The sequence below is a fragment of the Polyodon spathula genome, chromosome 16 (genome assembly GCF_017654505.1).
Source record: "Polyodon spathula isolate WHYD16114869_AA chromosome 16, ASM1765450v1, whole genome shotgun sequence".
Lineage (NCBI taxonomy): Eukaryota > Metazoa > Chordata > Actinopteri > Acipenseriformes > Polyodontidae > Polyodon > Polyodon spathula.
This window is the reverse complement of record NC_054549.1, coordinates 16,817,188-16,835,664: the sequence shown is the minus strand read 5'-3', so window position 1 is coordinate 16,835,664 and position 18,477 is coordinate 16,817,188. Positions and strand designations below refer to the sequence as shown.

Sequence of the window (18,477 nt, the reverse complement as noted above, 5' to 3'; positions counted from 1 at the left end):
ACCAGAATGATATTGTCAGGAACTTGTCCCCATTGACACCCATTATATTTCAATGTGATGATAATAAGCAAGTTTGAGCGCTGTAAGGCATACAGGCTTAGATCTTGGAATAATGCCCCTCTTAGATGGGGAGGACTGGGGAGGGGGATAGAATGAAAATGTGTATTTTGAATGGCAGGACTGTTACTTGATATTGTGCTGCAGTTATGTGGGATCAAACCTCTTTATAATCTCAGGTGTAGAAATGCTTGCTGTTACCTGCTAGAGTGCCATCTGACCCCATAATTCCAGAACACTACAAGACAGAACAGGATTCTGAAGTTGCCTTTAAACATGTGAATTGAGCGCAAAACCTTCGCTAAATTGATTCTATTGATTAATTATCTCAAGGCAGCATGACAATACAATAATAGCTTTTAACAAATTAAATAAGTACCATCATTAATATTTATTAATTGTATTCATATTTTTACAAATATATATTTTAAAGTTTCTTTATAGTTTCTAATAGTACATCGCCTTCTCCCACTCAATCATTAGTACTGACCAGCTGCTCACTATTCCTGACACCAGACAGCTTGAACACCTGATCAGTGGTGTTATTTAATTGGGAGAGTCAGTGTAAATCAGGGTTATATATTACTAATTAACAGGATATAAATAGCAACTTTTAAATATTGAGAAGTAAAATACTTTTTTATTTTGTACTTAGTATCTTGACTAAACTTACACTCATGTTTAATCAAGATGCTTTTTTATTTTGTAAGATTTATATTATCACAATGATTCGGATAATTAAGAAGTAGTATAAATTAAGCATGTGTTTAGTGCTCAATTCACGTGTTTATTTCTTTGTTTAAGGGCAATTTAAAAACCCTGTCCCAGCCCAAAGTGTCCCGCAATTATGGGACCAGGTGGTGACCCTACTAACCGCTATATCCCCTTTGCAGGATTTCATGAAATGTGGTTGTAACATTACTGTATTTAACACGTTATTGAGAATATCAGATTCTGGGTATATAGGCGTCTTTTAAAATGCTTGATGCTAAACAAAATAATCAATATGAAAATATGAATAAAATGTTCAAATAGTTGTTTATTTTACATCTATAAACCCCACTGTTTGAATACATGCAAAGGCCAATCTTGTACCTCTGCAAAACACAAACAACCTTTACAAGGTGACAGTTGCAGCATTGGAAAGCTTTGAAATCTAAAGACACTAGTTTGGTTGCTCACAGCCTGTTCCTGTTCTAATAACGTTTGTTTTCTGGTGCCTCTGAACCATGCATTTGCTTCTCATGCAATGCAAAGGCAGTGCTCACCAGAACTGCAATGCACTCCCATAGTTTGATTAACATTGTCAGTATCCTGAGTTGCAGTAACCCCAAAACTACACAGTAATTGAAAAGCTAAACATATTTGTACAATATGGAGACTTTATCAGATTATATCCAAATGCAATGTGAAGTGTGTGTTGGAGGCTGTTGTGTTTGCTGTGTAGAGCAGGACGGTTCCCAATTTTTTAATGAGGGCTCTAAAGATGACATTTATTTCTAGAAAAGATCTGACCTGCTTTGCATTGTTTATTTTAATGATTTAGTACTATAGTCAGCGGTGTCAGATCTTAATACCACTGCACTAACCCCCTCAGTCTAACTTACTGCCATGTTTGTTGTACAGTATTTGTCATTATGTGATGCCAGGTCAATTGTTAGACCCTGTTCTTACGTAAAGAACACATCTCTTTTTAACAATCCTACTATGACACAAATGAGCCCAATATAAATCAGATCCTTTTGTTTAAAATATTTCAAAAGCTGTCACTATCCACATCCTTAATATCATCGTTATGCTGTCTGCAACCTTTTAAAATATTATCGGTATCTCTTCCCTCCTACTGTGTTGAATGCATGCGGTTTCCAGAGGACTTGACGAGGCAGTTAGTTTTGACATCATTTGGAAAATGACTGTTTTTAGAAAAAGCAATTTCACAGAGGAGCAAACCAATCTTCCTCAGCAGTGTTTTTTTCATCCAGCCTTTTTTTGGAGTCTTATCTGCTCATCTGTTGCAGTTACACCCAGAAGATGATGCTTATACAGTAGGCACTTCAGCACAGATCACTTACAATGCACCAGGTGATGGAATGAAGCTACAGTTTATTAGTGTTGCCACTGAGATCGGGTTACCGCACTGGTGCATGTTAAGACCAGTACCGCATTGATAGTTGTACCAGCCTCCATTGAAGAGAATAAAGACAAAGACCTGTATTTTCCACTGTGGGGAAATTGCATACAAATTCCCAGTCGTTTACTAGATGGATAATATTCGGGGTAGCACTGTGCTTGCTTATTTAAACCCTTTTTCATACTGTGCATTGAAAAGGAGACCATTATTTTCTCCTCCTGGGGATAACATTCCTGCAGTGAGGATATGGGGGGCAGGGGGCATACGTATGCACCTCCATTCCTATATCACACTCTATCTTGTACTAACATTATCTGACAAGTTATTGAGAGTATCAGATTCTGGGGATATATGCGGTTGCCTGTGTGTCCGTATGTTCCGTTTCCAGATTTGCATATACACTATATGGATCATTGATTATCCAGCTGTCATGGAACTTGCTGTTAAGTTCTGGATGAGCCAGGATGCCATTTCTTAACGTCATAATGCTAATGAAATGTTTTCTTTTTCCATGAGGTAGTGAAACATGAAAACGTTTGTTTTTAAATGACCTTTTGTATGAGAAAAGCCTGGTATTAATTCAAGGTCTTTTTGTACTGCAGCATTCTTTGATCAGATTCATTGCACCCTGCAGAGTTGTATTAGTTTGCATAAAACTGGAGCAAAAGGAAGAACAGTTTAACCCGTCCAACATGTGATTTGATTTCTAGCCTGAATAGTGAGCTGTAACTCGGGTAACGCAGCAATAGTTCACCTATTTGGTACTTCAGTCAGCTGAACTCTCCGTTACTTGCTCGTTTGGATGCGCTGGCAACTCTAATCGGCTGAATATCTCATGCAATGATTACAGCACCAGAGTTGACATGGCAATAACTGAGTTTATTTTGTCCCAGGTGAAAGTGCCAACCATACCATCTACCATATATCCCCTTGGTCTACTTTCTACCTCTCATTACTATTTGCTGCACTGTTTTCCTGCTGCATATCTGTGACCCTGAAAAACCACCTCTTACTAAATCTTTTTTTTTTTTGCACTGGTGGTGGAGTATCAAGCCCAGTTGTGGGTTTCAGAACTTTCTGTTTTAGGTATATTTTTTTAAATGATCAGGTGCCAGGAGTTTGAACAATCAGGCCCCCGTCGAGTCTGCTCTGAACTGATCACACGAATCGCAGAATGAATACTGATCTGTAGTTTTACTGAAAGGAGTCGTTCATGCAGATGAAAGTGTGGAGCAATTTAAACACATTATTTCCTTTATTTAACATTCTTTGAATGTAATAAAACTGATTAGTAGCTCTGAAACCTCGGACTAGGTGCAAGTCTGGTCTGAATTAAGTCAGGGGGGTAGCAGTTGAGACAGATACCATTCAAGGCCTTTACATGTGTAGAGAACAGCTTATCCAGTTTTCAGGAAACTTAGTAAGGATGTTCTTTGGCACGTTATTGAGTTTATCAACAAGTGGGAGTGATGGAGACGCATGTAACGCTTGCACGTTTCGCATATTGTGGATGCAGCGCAGGTCAAAGTGATTGACTTTCTTTTCAGGAGCTCTTTATTTCAAAGTATTTTTTATACAACTTGTCGATTTTAAAAACTTGTATATACTTTCATCATTGTGGTGGAATAAAACAAGCACAGTTCTAGTTACTGTATAACAAAGACTTGTCACAAACACCAACAACCCACTATACATGTACCTGTATATGTAGTAAAAGTTTTACTTTTGTAATGTGTGTATTTATTGAAAACTTTTCCAGGGGGTTTCTGGGGAGATGCGCGCGCGCACACACACACACACACACACACACACACAGTCTGGTTGCGTCTTTCATATTAATCATTACAAATACATTTATACTCTCATTGGAAAAGCAGCTGTTTGTTGTGCTCATTTCTTAAGACTTTCTGATTAATCGTCCCAATTATTGGGTTCTTTATTTGCAAATGCCGGCTACCATTTGCAAATGGTATGTTGGATTGTCACCAAAGTACAAATCCTGTCTAATCTAGGCCATGTAATGTTGTTTTAGAGTCCTGCATCTGTATGGCTCCAGTCAGCCTCAGATGTGTAATGGCAGTCTCTGTTCCTCCTCAGCTGTGCAGTCACTGAACACCCTGAATGACCAGATCGCTCACTTTATGGTAAACAGGCCCAAGGCCTTGGATGATGATGATGACACCTTCCTGCCCAGCGAGAAGGAAACTCTGAAGAAATCCATGACCTTAATGAGACAACTGCTAATGGATGCACAGGTAGGACGTTTTTAAAGAGAGGGTATTTTTGCGTTCCAGCTCGAAGGTACCGAATTCTGGGGAGGGTTTGTTATTTTTGTGGTAGACAGATGAGCCGCATGTGTATCAAGGGGTTCCGATGCTTGAAAAAGGACAGTTGTGTATCAGATGCCCCACAAAGGAGTCTGACAGTGGTTAAAAGGCCCATTTTTGAATTACTTTTGAGCAAATGTTTCCCTTTGCGGAAGATTATTTTTCTAAGCTTATATGTAGAGATTTCCAACTAATGGACCCAAGAGATCAAGTCGTCCTCACTGGCCCATTGTACTGATTTCTTAATTGTTTAACAGGTAAAACACTAACGGCTCGTTTCACAGGCCTTGATTAGCACTATACTTGAACTAAAGTTAGGTAACCCAAGATTAGTGATGTGTTTGGGGTCTGTGAAACTAACTGCTTGTCGACTTGACCTGTTAGTGCTGTGTCTTGATTTGAATGTAATCAAGAAGACAGAACACATGTCATGATTCTGTGTTGGATCCACAGCTGTTTTAATAGGAGGCATTTAGGAGGGTAAGAGAGAAGGGAAGAGATGAAACAGATGTGGCTGGAACAGAAGAGCTGTTGGGTATTCATTTCACACTTCATCTGGGCATGTCCTGTAAACACCAAAGCAGTACTATAGATGACTAATGTCCCCACCTCTGATGTGAATACTGGAATAGAGGGATCAGCTGCTATTAAAAGACCCCTTGTGCAACATGCTGATAAAGCTCAAAGGAAGACGCTCCACTTTCAGCATTTCTTTCTGAAGCTAAAAAAGCATATTTAATGTTCAAAGCCAAGCAGAAATCCACTTGCATGTTTGTGCATACGTGTGGAGATTGTTAAGTGCCTCTGGGTATAGTGAAAGCACTAATGTTCTCAGCTTCTATAAAGCTCTGCTGAAACATATGTTTATTGCTGCTAGTTCTGTTTTGTATTTTGCTATGCACTGTATTTAGGTGCTGCATCCAGAGACTCTTCCCATACCAAACTCAATTTAAACCCAATATGTAAAACCTCAATTATCCAAAGTAATTAGGACCAGGGGTTGTTCGGATAAGCGGGTTGTTCGGATAAACGGGTTGTTCGGATAAGCGGGTTGTTTGGATAATCGAATTGTTTGGATAATCGAATAACAACTGTGAAATTCCAAATCAAGATCAAGAAACCTCCTAAAAAGTCTACAGTGCATGAGACGACACTTAACGGCAAAATAAGAGGGAATCTTCTTAAATCTTCCGTTTTTCATAAGCAAAGAGTGGCGTTATGATTTATAATGCCAGAGATCGAGGGCTGAATTTGTTTTATTGTAATGTACATGTTAAATAGATGGCCATGGCAAAGTGACCTGCCAGTGCTTTTATATTTTATTGTGTGCTGCTGCTTCCTTGGAGCACTGAGGAAACACACAGGTGATGAGAAGAACCAGACAGCCAATGACAGATGAGGTGCTTCCTGAGGTCCGAGGATTGACTGGGTGCTTCTAGATGTGCTAAGGATTTCAAATTGGTTTTGAATCGCAGTGGTAGTTTGATAAACAGGACCTCTAAACCCCCATCCTCTTTGTCTGCATGACTCACATGGTTTCTTTGAGAAATGAATAATATGAGGTCTAATCTATCAACGCTTTTTAACGAGATTGTGTTGGAAAGTTGTGTATTGTAAACACGCACAATACTCCTACAGCAAAAGTTAAATCAATAAATAAATACATAGCACCGATTTGGTCCTGCTAATTTTGGACATGGCTGGACCATCTGGATAAATGTATTTATGTATTTTACAAATAACATAAGTGTACAGATTCAAATTAGAAAATAATAGTAATACAAACACATTACATTACACTGTCATCCCACAAAGCTTCACTTCAAAATGTCAAATATATTGAGACACATTGTAAATCTGTGATGCATGTTCAGACAATGACTGCGAAAAGAGGCAGTATCGCATCTAGTAATTTTGGGTTGTCAGTTGCCATTTAATTTCATATTGGGGATGTTTGTAACAGAAAAGCCACCATGAGAAGCCCCCCGTCACCTTTTATAAATTACTGCAGCATGTATTTGTGTAAGACTGAAGAATTATTTAATATTAAATATGTTGGGTTTCACTGTATACTGAGGCTGGCACCCATAACATAGTGTAGTTCACTCAATGGATCTTGAATGAAGGATATGTGCCAATGCTGTTTCAAGTTATCAGAAACAGGGAATCCCGTGTGATCAGCGGTCAGTACAGTTCACTGCTCTTTTGATATAAAGGAGGACCGAACTAACAGTCTCGTTAATAAAGATTGGCTTTGCCATCACAGAAAATATCAAATCATGTGTTAGCATGGAAAACTGAACCTGATTATGGTATTGATACAAGTTCTGTTTCCAAAACCTCTCTCTGTTGCCAGTAAGAGGAGCTGCCAGTGGCCGGGGCACAGCTGCAGAGACCGTGAAAGTAATCACTATAACATTGATCTGAAAGAAGAAATGAATGGTAGGCTGGGGCAGTGGCCACACTTCTGCAATCTCATTTGGCCTGAGGGAGGGAAGGTCTAAATAAAGGGTAAAGTGCTCCCAGTAGAACAAGACTATAAAGGTCATGTACACTTGAAGATAAAATACTAGTTTGGGGGTAATTGCAGCTGACATGGAAGAGCACACTCTTGATATTGTTGGTGCACAAGTGCCTGGTTTTGCCTCTGCTCATTTCCGATGAGCTATAGACTTTTGCTTCCAGAAATTAGCGTACAGGAGGTGAAAAAACCTCGGACATTTTGAAAAGAGTTTGAAAACAGACTTTAAAGTTAGAAGTGTAAAAAGTTGTCATGATGAAAAAGTAACATACATTTTTCATAAAATATGCAAGTGTCTTGTGATGTACTTCTCAATTGTTAATCTTGACAATCTTGAACTTGTAAAGACATTTAGAGTGCTAATTAAATTAAACCATATTAATTGTATCCTTCAATTGGATACATAACTTCAGTTCTTCCTAAAGTACCCTCAATAAAAAGTCTTAATGGGGTCAGTGAATCTAAATGTAGACGGATCTAAATACCACCAATGCTTATTTTGACTTCCTTGGTTGTAACAATCCACTATCTAACACTGCATGGGGGTTTCTGTAGTGAAACATTCAGAACTTCAGAATATGGAAAACGGCAGGATGGGTGTTGATTTTACACAGTGGAATTGGAGCCAGCGTTCACTGCATGCTTAAGATTTGCTTTAAGGAGACGGTTTAATATACCATAGCAATGTCTTGCTGAACCAAACTCCTGAGGTAATTTACTTTTACATTTAAAGGTTTTTATCTTGGCATTGTTTCTGCTCACGGAGGGCTGTACACTTTTTTGTTTCATGTTCAATCCAGTGTTTTATTATTAGACACAGCTTTATGATTTCTTAAGCGTGCGGATGAATCGTAGGAACTGAAGTGTTTCGGAATAAAGAGGTGACCTCGCACCTTACTTTGCATAAGAATTAATGTACTTTTTTGAAAAGCTTTTGCGCTGATTAGTTGAAAGGAGGTTGAAGACCTGATGGTATGAGATTTTTTAATTTTATTTTTTTCCTCCAGTGAAGCAGGGGCACAGTGCTTTTAACTAGTGAGCTATTAAAACATGGATTAAATACATCTTGAAACCACCATTTTACAGTTGAGGAGATTATGAAACCAATGTACTGTAGCTCCAAAATATGCATCATGACACACAGCAACTCAAGTACTCCCTATTGCTTAGTATAGCTGCATAAGTTTAAAAAAAAAAAAAAAAAAACTATTTACAAAACATTGCTGTTCACAAAATACCAAATATTTTAAGATGAAAGTACATTTTGAGCTAAATTAAGTTCTATGAAGATATCTTAATAGAGGAATTTCAATAACATGAAGATGAACTTTACTATGTGCAGCTCAGTCAGAAGGGACATGCTCTGTACTGTCTTGTAATAGATAACTGTACAGTACTTCACATAGATCATCTACAGTACATTCTTGATATCATAGGAAATGTAGACATCACTTACAAGGATTTGTGGCTTGTTTTCCATGACGTATCCTCCCAAATATCTCTTATTGTACAGTAAAACGTGTCTACAGTCTCATGCTCTTAACCAACATACTGTGCTCAGAGCTATGTGGAACATTCTGCCTCTGCTGCAGTCCATTGCCTGCTGATTGCCCCTATTGTACAAGCCTGTCTTTGAGAGCCATATCTAATCTTAATTATCATGTATGGCTAAAACAAACTAAACAAGAAAAACATATTTGCTGCTGTAACTCGCAGAAATGCTCGATAGAGAAACCAAATAATGTGAATAAAACAGTGACATTGATTCATTAGCAAACAATAATGCAGAAATTTACATAACCTGAGCAATTGAGTTGCTTGGCAACCATCTTTTGCAGGCCTATCTCAGAATCCTCTTAATAGTTTCAGTTGTCATGTTTGTTTTAAAAAAAAAAAAAAAGTTTAATAAACTGAATGAATTGGGTCATTTTTTGTCTGTCTTGCTTGCTGTGGTGTTATGGATGAAATGGTTTCTAAGTTCTAGTTTTCCAAAGTGTCATGATCGACTGAAACAGAACTACAGTAGGTTACCTGTTGAATCTGTAGCACTTGAGGGGGTAAAATATAAAAAATGCCCAACCCGCAGTTATTTATCCATCTAAGTAAGAGGTGTAGTCTGCAAAGACATACAGTGGGAATTGCTTTTTTGAAACTCATCCTATTTTTGACCCTATAAAGTAGCTCATTGGAACAGTTGAAGTAATTGCTTGGTTGCTTTGGGGAGGGAAAAAAGACCAGATCAATCACTAGAAGAATGTGTTATCTTTATTTTTATAGTAACGACAAAAGCAGGTATTGTTTACTGCCTTGTATAACATTGTGTGAGCACTGTAGTCTCAGGGCGATGACAATGTGTGGAAATGGAGGATGTGGTAAGCAGATACATAGGGAATAATGAGTACTGGGCTATAGCCACCCAGCACGACAATTACCCTTAAGAGCACTCAGAATTCACAGGCCACAGATAAACGTGTTGGTTAATGAAGTACATGTAAACAAAGAGAGGCACTTTTTTTACAATCAACAGCAGCAACTTCGTCTTGCGTTTTGACTGAACAAAGCAAGTGTTTTCTTATTGTTCTTCAGCATTACAAATGGGATTTCTGAATTACAGAAAATGTATGTCGGTTACATTTTATGGCAATAAATGTTTTCTGTCTTGGGTTCAAGAAGTAAGAGTAAAATTAGAACATATTTAGAGACCTGAGTTTAAATCGTGCTGTAAAAGGTTGGTCGACCTTTGATGCCCAGTGGGCAGTAGTCCACTTCACCAAACCACCACAATCTGTGCTCGAAATACATCCAGGATTGAGTGGCAATCATTTGAAGTGGTATAGTGACCCCACTTTATAAGGCGGGTCTTCATACTGTGGGACTTCTCATTATAATGCAGAGCACAATAGCATAGTATCTTACATGTGGCTCCCGACTACAGTGTTATAAAGGGGGAGCACTGTAGTATGGAACACTTGGGGATTGCTTCACTGTGGTTGCAGCGCTTCACTGTGGTTGCAGGCTCAGTTCTGATTGCCATGGTTACTGCCTTACAGGAGGCTAGGGAGATCACTGACACTCCTAGGACCTCAATGGCAGTCAGTTTACATGTGCAGCTGTAGAACACTGGAGCAGTTCCGTTCCTGGTGCTGTTGCCCCTCTACTGATTGATTGGTTCACTTTAACCCAATGAATGATTATGTGTTACCAGTGCCACCAACCACCCTGGGTAGCCAGGATTTGTTGCACATTACATACTTAAGCATTTGTCAACCGGAGCAGGTATTAACTAGATAATGAAAGTCTCTAATTGGTATTATACGAAAGACCAGGTCAAATATCTACAAGTAATGACACCTGCAGTAATGCTATTCAAAGTTATTATTGTTTTTATATACAAGGAGATGTTGAAATGCTCTCCTATTATAGAAAGGCCATCTTGACAGCGACTGTTCTACTGAAACAATGAAGGCATTGTGTACTGTATTGCGTTTGTCTATGTGGAACCACTGCTTTCTGTTCAGTTATGTAGGCTTTGGGCAATTGAATTTCACTAGAAAAGGAGAATGTCTTTGACATTTTGCACAGTAAGACTGGGGTTTTGTACTACCTATGTAAAAGGGATTAACTATAATAAACTGTAAATTGCCTTTGCTGGTAGACATTTGGTACAACTGGCCTTTTAAAGGTCAGATCATGTTTCTGAAATGTATGGTACAGAATTTATTTTTCTTCATTTTTTTTTTTTTTAATATAAATTTAATCATCGGCAATGTTTTTTCACACTGGTTTTCTCCTCAATTTGGAATGCCCAATTATTATTTGTATCCCGGTTCACCGCTGCAACCCCCTGGCGACTCGGGGAAACAGAGGCTGGAACACGAGTCCTCCAAAACCTGCTCCTGTCAATCCGTCATTTTTCGCACAGCGAGGCCACCAGACCTGTAGTGCCGGAGGACAACACAGATCCATTGTGTGAGTTTGATTTGATAATCCCCTAAACTTTAGCGCTCTGGCAGGAAGTAACTGTAGACTTTGAGGGAGTGGATAGTTTGTTTGGCACGGTGCTTTATTGGGAGGCTGTCATAAACGTCACTTTGAATGATGCAATGAACCAGCTAGCTGCAAATCACTAATTGCACTGCGATTCACCGTGAAATGCTTGCAATACCTTTTAGATTTTCTGCTTTTATATCTTACAGTAACTGGACCTCACATTGTGAAGTATTATCAATAGTTCCATATCATCTGGTTCAATTCCTTCTTCCCTTTTAAATTAGCTTATGTTTGACCACAAAATAACCACCACAAACATCACTTACTGATGTTTTGTGCAACTATGGGCCGGTGTCTAACTTAACATTTTTGGCAAAGGTCTTAGAAAGTGTAGTGGCCAACCAGCTGGTTGAATTTTTTTGCTAAGGGCGACATCTTGGAAAAATTCCAGTCAGTTTTTTGTGGCTCACCAGAGCACAGAGGCAGCTCTACTGTGTGTGGTGAATGACTTGTTCATCAACTCAGATTCAGGCTCCCTTTCTTTCTTTCTTTCTTTCTCTCTTTCTTAATTGTGTTGGTTTTGAGTGCAGCAGTTGACACCGTTGATAATAACATTGTGCTTCACCGCCTAGAGTGCAATGTTTCAGTGAAAGGTACTGCCTTGCAATAGTTTACGTCTTATCTTACAAATCGACATCAATATGTTTCCTTTGATTCCCAGGGAAATAACATCTGGGATCCCTCAGGGCTCCTACTTGGGTAAAATCTTCAGAGATCGTGGAATCAGTTTTCACTTTGATTTTGATGATACGCAGATTGATTTGGCCATGGGACCCTCTGAGTCCCCTGCAGTTACTCGGTTGTCAGCCTGTATTGCTCATGTTAAACGGGATGAAGCAACATTTTTTAGAACTTAATGATGATAAAACAAAAGTCATGGTCCTGGGGTTTCTGCATGAATTGGTGTGTAATGCATCCAGTCTGAATACCACGCCGGATGGTAGATCTATTGTAATTATCTCAGAGTTCTGCGGCTATCTTTTAAACATTTGAGAGATCTGCACTGTGCAGTTAATAATAATAATAATAATAATAATAACTACATTTTTTATATAACGCCTTTCATCGTGGACTACCATCACAAAGTGCTTTACAAGATACAAGACAAGGGTGTGTGAACTATGCATCAGCTACAGAGTCACTTACAACAACGTCTCACCTGAAAGACGGAGCACAAGGAGATTAAGTGACTTGCTCAGGGTTACACAGTGAGTCAGTGGCCGAGCTGGGATTTGAACCCGGGGACCTCCTGGTTATAGGATGCAGTTTAAGATATCTTTAAATAAAGCATAAGGTTTGTAAAGATATCTCCGAAACCATTTTAAGATATATCAAAATAACTTCCTGTCTAATTAAAGATATCTCTAAATTGACATTTTCGCGAAAAGTCATTTAGAGGTATCTGTAAATGACTTGCTGTTCATTTAAAGATATCTCAAAATGACTTCCTTTCTATTTTAAAGATATCTGTAAATCATTTTAAGATCTCTCTAAATGACAGTTTGGCATACCATGCTAGCAAAATCCACATGGTTTACAGATAATGGAGTTTAATAACTTGAGCTTGGGAGGAGGGACGGCCCCTACGCATTACGTCATCTAGTCGTAACCTATCAGAAACATATAAATAACCATGCAGCTCACCCGTCTCTAGCGTTTGATTGATTTGCATCCCTCCACCTCCCCATCTCCACCCCAATAGCTTCTCCAGATGCTATCTATTAGGGAGGTCTCCTGCCTCGCTTAGGTGGCTGGGTGAGACACTCAAGCTGGACAGGTTTTGATGCCAAAATGTTTTTCAGATACATCTCACATAATCATCAATAAAGGTTTCGCGTTGTGCTGTTTGTTCCGAACTATTGAATCTACATATTATTGAAGGATATCTATAAATCAATTTGGGATATCTTAATTTTATTTTAGATGCCTCTAAATGATTTACAGATATCTTAAAATTAATTAGAGATCTTATTTATCCATCGATTTAAAAAATAAATAAATAAATAAAGATGCCTGGAAAGCATTTCAAGATATCTGTAGATCTATTTTTGATATCGTCAAATTTAGAGATAGTTAGAAATGAATTTGAGTCTGTGATAATTTGGCTTGCCGTACAGATTGGGGTCTATTTTAATGACGTGAATGCTCTTTAAGTCTAGGGCTGCAGTTGCCACTGTTCTAGATTTTAAAATACACTATGCATTTTCTATGATGCAAAGTGTCGACCTCTCCAGTAGTATTTTGTTGCTGGTATTTTCTTTGGCTTAGTGTATTAACTCAGCACACTATGTCTCGTGTGTCTCTTTCTGCTTGATCATTATTTTTAATAGCCAGTTGTGCAGGCATGTGTTTTCAGAGTTCATGTTTCTTCAGCATTGCTGGTTAAAATTAGTTCTCTTGTGGTTTCAATTCTAAAGAGTAAAAGTCTCATTGAGCTCCACAGTGTGGCTTTTTTTGACATATCCCCATTTTACCAGTCAGTATACTGTACTATACTGTGCCATAAATACCCTTTAAAGAGACAGTAGTTCAAATGATGCTATCTTATTATTTTGTACTACCCCCTTACCATTCTGTGATGCTTGTAACTATTGTAACCCATGTTTATTAATGCAATTATACTTGTTTTGTTTTATATGTCTGTGCTATGGTTCCTTCTCAATTGAATTAGGAGCAGCTGTTCAGTTCTAGTTGTCTACCATAGACATCAGACCACCCAGGTGACCCACATTCTGCGGGTCAGACCTGCAAATTAACATTAAAACCCACTGTTTGGGTGATTTGTAAAACTGAAGTTTGTCATTACCAAACATGTCCACTCCATTCATTGATAGGTTCTTAAATTCAAGTTGCAATTTATTTCATTTTAAATTAACCAATGTTGCTGTTTTCCTTTTCTTTTATGGATTAGAAATGTCATTTTAATCATTTAAGCCAAACCCAAACCCCCCGCTCTTTCGCAGCAAATCGTCTGGACCAGCTTTGCAGTTAATGAAACTTGGAACCTGTGGACACATATGTATTTTGTGCTTGATGAGCCAGCGGCACTGGCTCATACTTCAATACAGACACTGACTGATCTAGCCTAAGTTACATATATCTAAGACAGGCAGCTGGAACTCATCCTAAAACACTGTATTTGAGTAATTGCAATAACAAAGATTATGAACCTCCATAAATCATTATGTTGTAGCAAACTGGATAACTAAAGAAAGCCATCAGCTGTGCACCAGCGTGGGCTGAAAAAACAGAAAGAGGGAATTTGAATGGCTAATTAGGGATGAACAGCAAGGTTATCACTGCTCTGTCCCCAGTGACACATTACTTAATTGTGTGCTCTTAACTGTCTGCTGGACACAATTATCAGCCTGCAGGATTCCTGGATCTCAGGAGAGGCTTTGTTATTGTTTCCAAGCAAAGGTCACAGTCGATATAAATAGCCTGATTTTGGAAACATTTCGCTTGTGAGAACCCAGTGTAAGTGACATTTTCTCTGTGCCAGGAATAAGGGATCAAAAATACAAAACATAAGAACATAAGAAAGTTTACAAACGAGAGGAGGCCATTTGGCCCATCTTGCTCGTTTGGTTGTTAGTAGCTTATTGATCCCAAAATCTCATCAAGCAGCTTCTTGAAGGATCCCAGGGTGTCAGCTTCAACAACATTACTGGGGAGTTGATTCCAGACCCTCACAATTCTCTGTGTAAAAAAGTGTCTCCTATTTTCTGTTCTGAATGCCCCTTTTTCTAAACTCCATTTGTGACCCCTGGTCCTTGTTTCTTTTTTCAGGCTGAAAAAGTCCCTTGGGTCGACACTGTCAATACCTTTTAGAATTTTGAATGCTTGAATTAGGTCGCCACGTAGTCTTCTTTGTTCAAGACTGAACAGATTCACATCTATGAAAATGGGTTGAGCCAACTAAACATTTGTGGGGGACTTGATTGAAGATTAAAATAAATTGCCAGTGCTGTACTGCATTGTATAACGGGCTAGGGGTTGAGACACAAGCTGTGGTCATTTTCTAAGTTTGTGGTAGAAGAGTTTCTGTTCTGTTCCCACTCACTGTCCCCAGTCCCGTTCTCTGGCTTTACAGTGTGAAAAGCATCTGAAGGAATGTTGATGGAGGCGTCACTGTAAAGTTTAATCTGAATAGAAAGACAATACAATTTTCACAGCAAAGCTTTTTTAGGTATGTGAGATCTATCATTACTATTTGTGACTTTGATTCAAGTGGTATTTTTTAATAAAATATGTTTTGTAATTGTCCAGGTGTTTTAGCTATTGCTACTTTACCTGGTCAGCTATTTCACGCATTTATAACTTTAAAAAAAGTGCTGCCGACCTTCTATTTGAAACTTTTACTTGGCTTCCAGTTGTACCGTCTCATCCTTTTATTGCTAAATTTGATGTAACTGTTGATACCATTTAGGATTTTATCAGCTTCAACTGAAGCACCTGTTTCCTAGAGATTTAATTATTTTAGCCTGTCCTCATCGCTCATGCTCTTAAGTCCTGGCATCAGTGTAATCCTTCTCTGTACTCTCAAGTGTAATCATGTATTTTTTTGTAGTGAGGATACAGTATGCTAGGTGGGGTCTAACTAGAGTGTTATATATTTTAATTGCCTCACTTTTAAAGAGGAGTCCACTATAACTCCTCGTTCCTAATTTCCACCCCTTTCATTGTGTCTGTATCTCAGATATACAATGCATTTCTTAACATTACAATTAATGTGCAAGTTACTGAAAAGATCTGACTTCTATACATGTAATTATTTTAACAGTAACAAAAATAAAATGAGGAATTGAACTCCCAAGTAAATACAATTAATGTGCCAGCTGGGCTATTAAAGCATGAAGATGATTCTCTTTCCTCAGCGATTTCTAGCAAGCCACTGCAAGAGCCCTGTCTTCCTGTGCATCTGCCTGATTGTATTGACTTTGCTGTACAGAGGCACACTTAAATGTCAGGCTGCAGCTTTTCACTTTTCCTGAGGCAGAGCTGCATCCAAAATCAGCTCCTTTTCATAAACGGCAGCTGTGAACATCTGCCTCTCAGCCAAGAGACATCCCAGCACTGTAAATGTTTTAACTGCAGGCTGATTTTGAGAGCACACCGTTTTGACCTGACTTGTATTCCAGAAACAATCCACAAGAAGGGATTTGGAATCCTCAAAACTCCTGGTCTTGAATTGCAAGCGGAACACAAACGACCTGTACACACAGACACATCATTGCAGCCTTTGTATTGCATGCTTTCTTAGAAGTAGATGGAAATAGAGTCATCTTGGGAAATTGTGTATCTTCATAGCTGTTTAATATTGTATTACAATGTGTGTTTTGTATCATTCTCTATTGCTGTTAACTGGATTACTAACTTGTGCTGTATCTATTTTTTGACCACAGGGGTTGGTTCTATAAAGACTCCTAAAAGATACATTTTTGAAGTGCATGTTTTTTAGGAAAGGTTTCTGCCTCACAGTTGCAGTGTATTACTTTTTATCAGAATAGCATTTGGCAACCTGATTAGTAACCAGACTAAATCTGCAATACTGTATTTAACCACTGGTGGCACTGTTTGCTGTGCAGAAATACCAGCCAAAGAAAATGTCAGTTTACTGAGAATATGACATAAGACCCCGTCCATGGTGAATTCAAATAAAAAATAAACTTAACCACCATAACAGTTTCCTGCAATCAGATTCTTTGGGGAATTGTTTTACTCGGGCAATTTTATTATCTCTACAAAATATGCTTTTTATATTGTGTGTGTGTGTTTTTTTGTCCAAAATATAATTCACATTGTGTGATTTGCTTAATGCAATATTGCAGACTGTGTGTGTGTGCATTTCTGGAAGGATCATGAGAGAGGTCCAAGTAAAAAGATGCTTTAATGCATATTGTTAGCTTTGAGAAAATGTGTTTTCTATATGCCGACCAGTGCTAGTCAGAGAAGAAATCCTTGTATTCTATGTTAGATATTTATTTAACTTATTCATTTCTCAAATGGTGTGTGGGTGTGTGTGTGTGTGTGTGTAGCAAGGCTGGAGCAACGACATTCTATGTATTATATAAAATAAAAATCCACAGTAAAATACTAATTCAGATAAAATAAGATTAAAATGAAAAAGGAACAATTTAAATTAAATTTATTTATAGTGTTACAGTTTTAAAAATGTTTTTAATTTGTCATTTTTCTTAAGAAATGCTAATAGTGGGCTGCAGTTCCTAATGCAGCTGAACAGGTGGAGCTCAGGTAAAAAGTTTGGGAAACGCTGACTTAAAGACTAGGCACCGAGTATTCCTGTAAGGTCTCTTCAAGGCACCCTCATAGGTTAGCAATAAGAGCAGGTGTGGAGCTTTTTGAGAAATGTACTCTTTGGAACATAAAGTGAGATGAAGGAAGGCTAGGTAGTGCACTGAACTACTCTCTTGCTTCTCTGGAGTTTCACCTCTGGCGGGCTCGTCCATACAGGAGGTTAGTGGTCTCAGTGTAGCCCCCTGGTACACATCACTAAAGAAACCCCTCAACATTTGTCAGTCTCTGCTTGAGAGAGCCCCAGGACTGAATGGCAGGCAGGGGGTGTTCAGGTCTGGATTGAGGTGCTGTCTCTGTCTCGTAGAGCTGTGAGGGGAAGCTCTCATGATGCCTGTCAGTTCTGTGCCCAGCTGTAACCAATGCCATTGGCCCTCACCTTTCATGAGCACTGAATAGAAAGCACCAAAAGAAATTAAAAAAAACTGTGACCAGAAAAACAACACACAAAACACAATCCTGGAACTCTTCTACAGTATGAGTGGCAGGGTGCCTGTTTGAGAGATTAGAGGAAAGCTGAGAGGAAAAGCTGTCAAAGCGAAGGACTGCTCTAGTCTGTCCCCCGCTCTCCTCCTCCTCTCGACACACTCGTGAGAATGAGCTCTCACTGTGTTGAGAATTCAAACATGCATCTGCCAGGGCGAGTGTCTCTCTTCCTCCAGTCAACCTCCCTGAAAGACAGACCTGGCAAACATTTATATGTGTTATAAATATGTTACAAAAAGCCTTGACTATCTATCTATCTATCTATCTATCTATCTCTATCTATCTATCTATCTATCTAATAACACACTGTTTACAATTTTTAGTGGAAATCTTTACGTCCTGTTATAAAAGTGCCTACTATTTAAAGTAATTCATTTTCTTTTTTTTTGTGACATATGCATGTCCACCTCCACTGTGCTCTCCCGATAGAGAAATAAGCCACTGTAGGAGGGGAGGAAAGGAAAGTGACAAGCGAGAGACCTGGGAGACAGAGAAAGGAAGCTGCAGGTGCCACATTTGTTGTACTGTATGTCCTGCAACTTTGGTCTCTGGTTCAGTAGGTACATTATATGCAGAGGTGAAGTCGATGT

General features: G+C 38.6%; 1 protein-coding gene across 4 annotated transcripts in view; it reads left to right on the top strand.

The window, feature by feature from the left end:
- The window catches only part of LOC121328580 (kazrin-like), a 295,129-nt gene that overhangs the window by 57,712 nt on the left and 218,940 nt on the right, over positions 1-18,477 (top strand). For all 4 annotated transcript variants that reach the window (XM_041273346.1, XM_041273347.1, XM_041273348.1 and 1 more), the window contains exon 2: positions 4,286-4,443. In XM_041273346.1, coding sequence (XP_041129280.1) covers positions 4,286-4,443 — 158 coding nt within the window. The remainder of the gene's footprint in view (positions 1-4,285; positions 4,444-18,477) is intronic.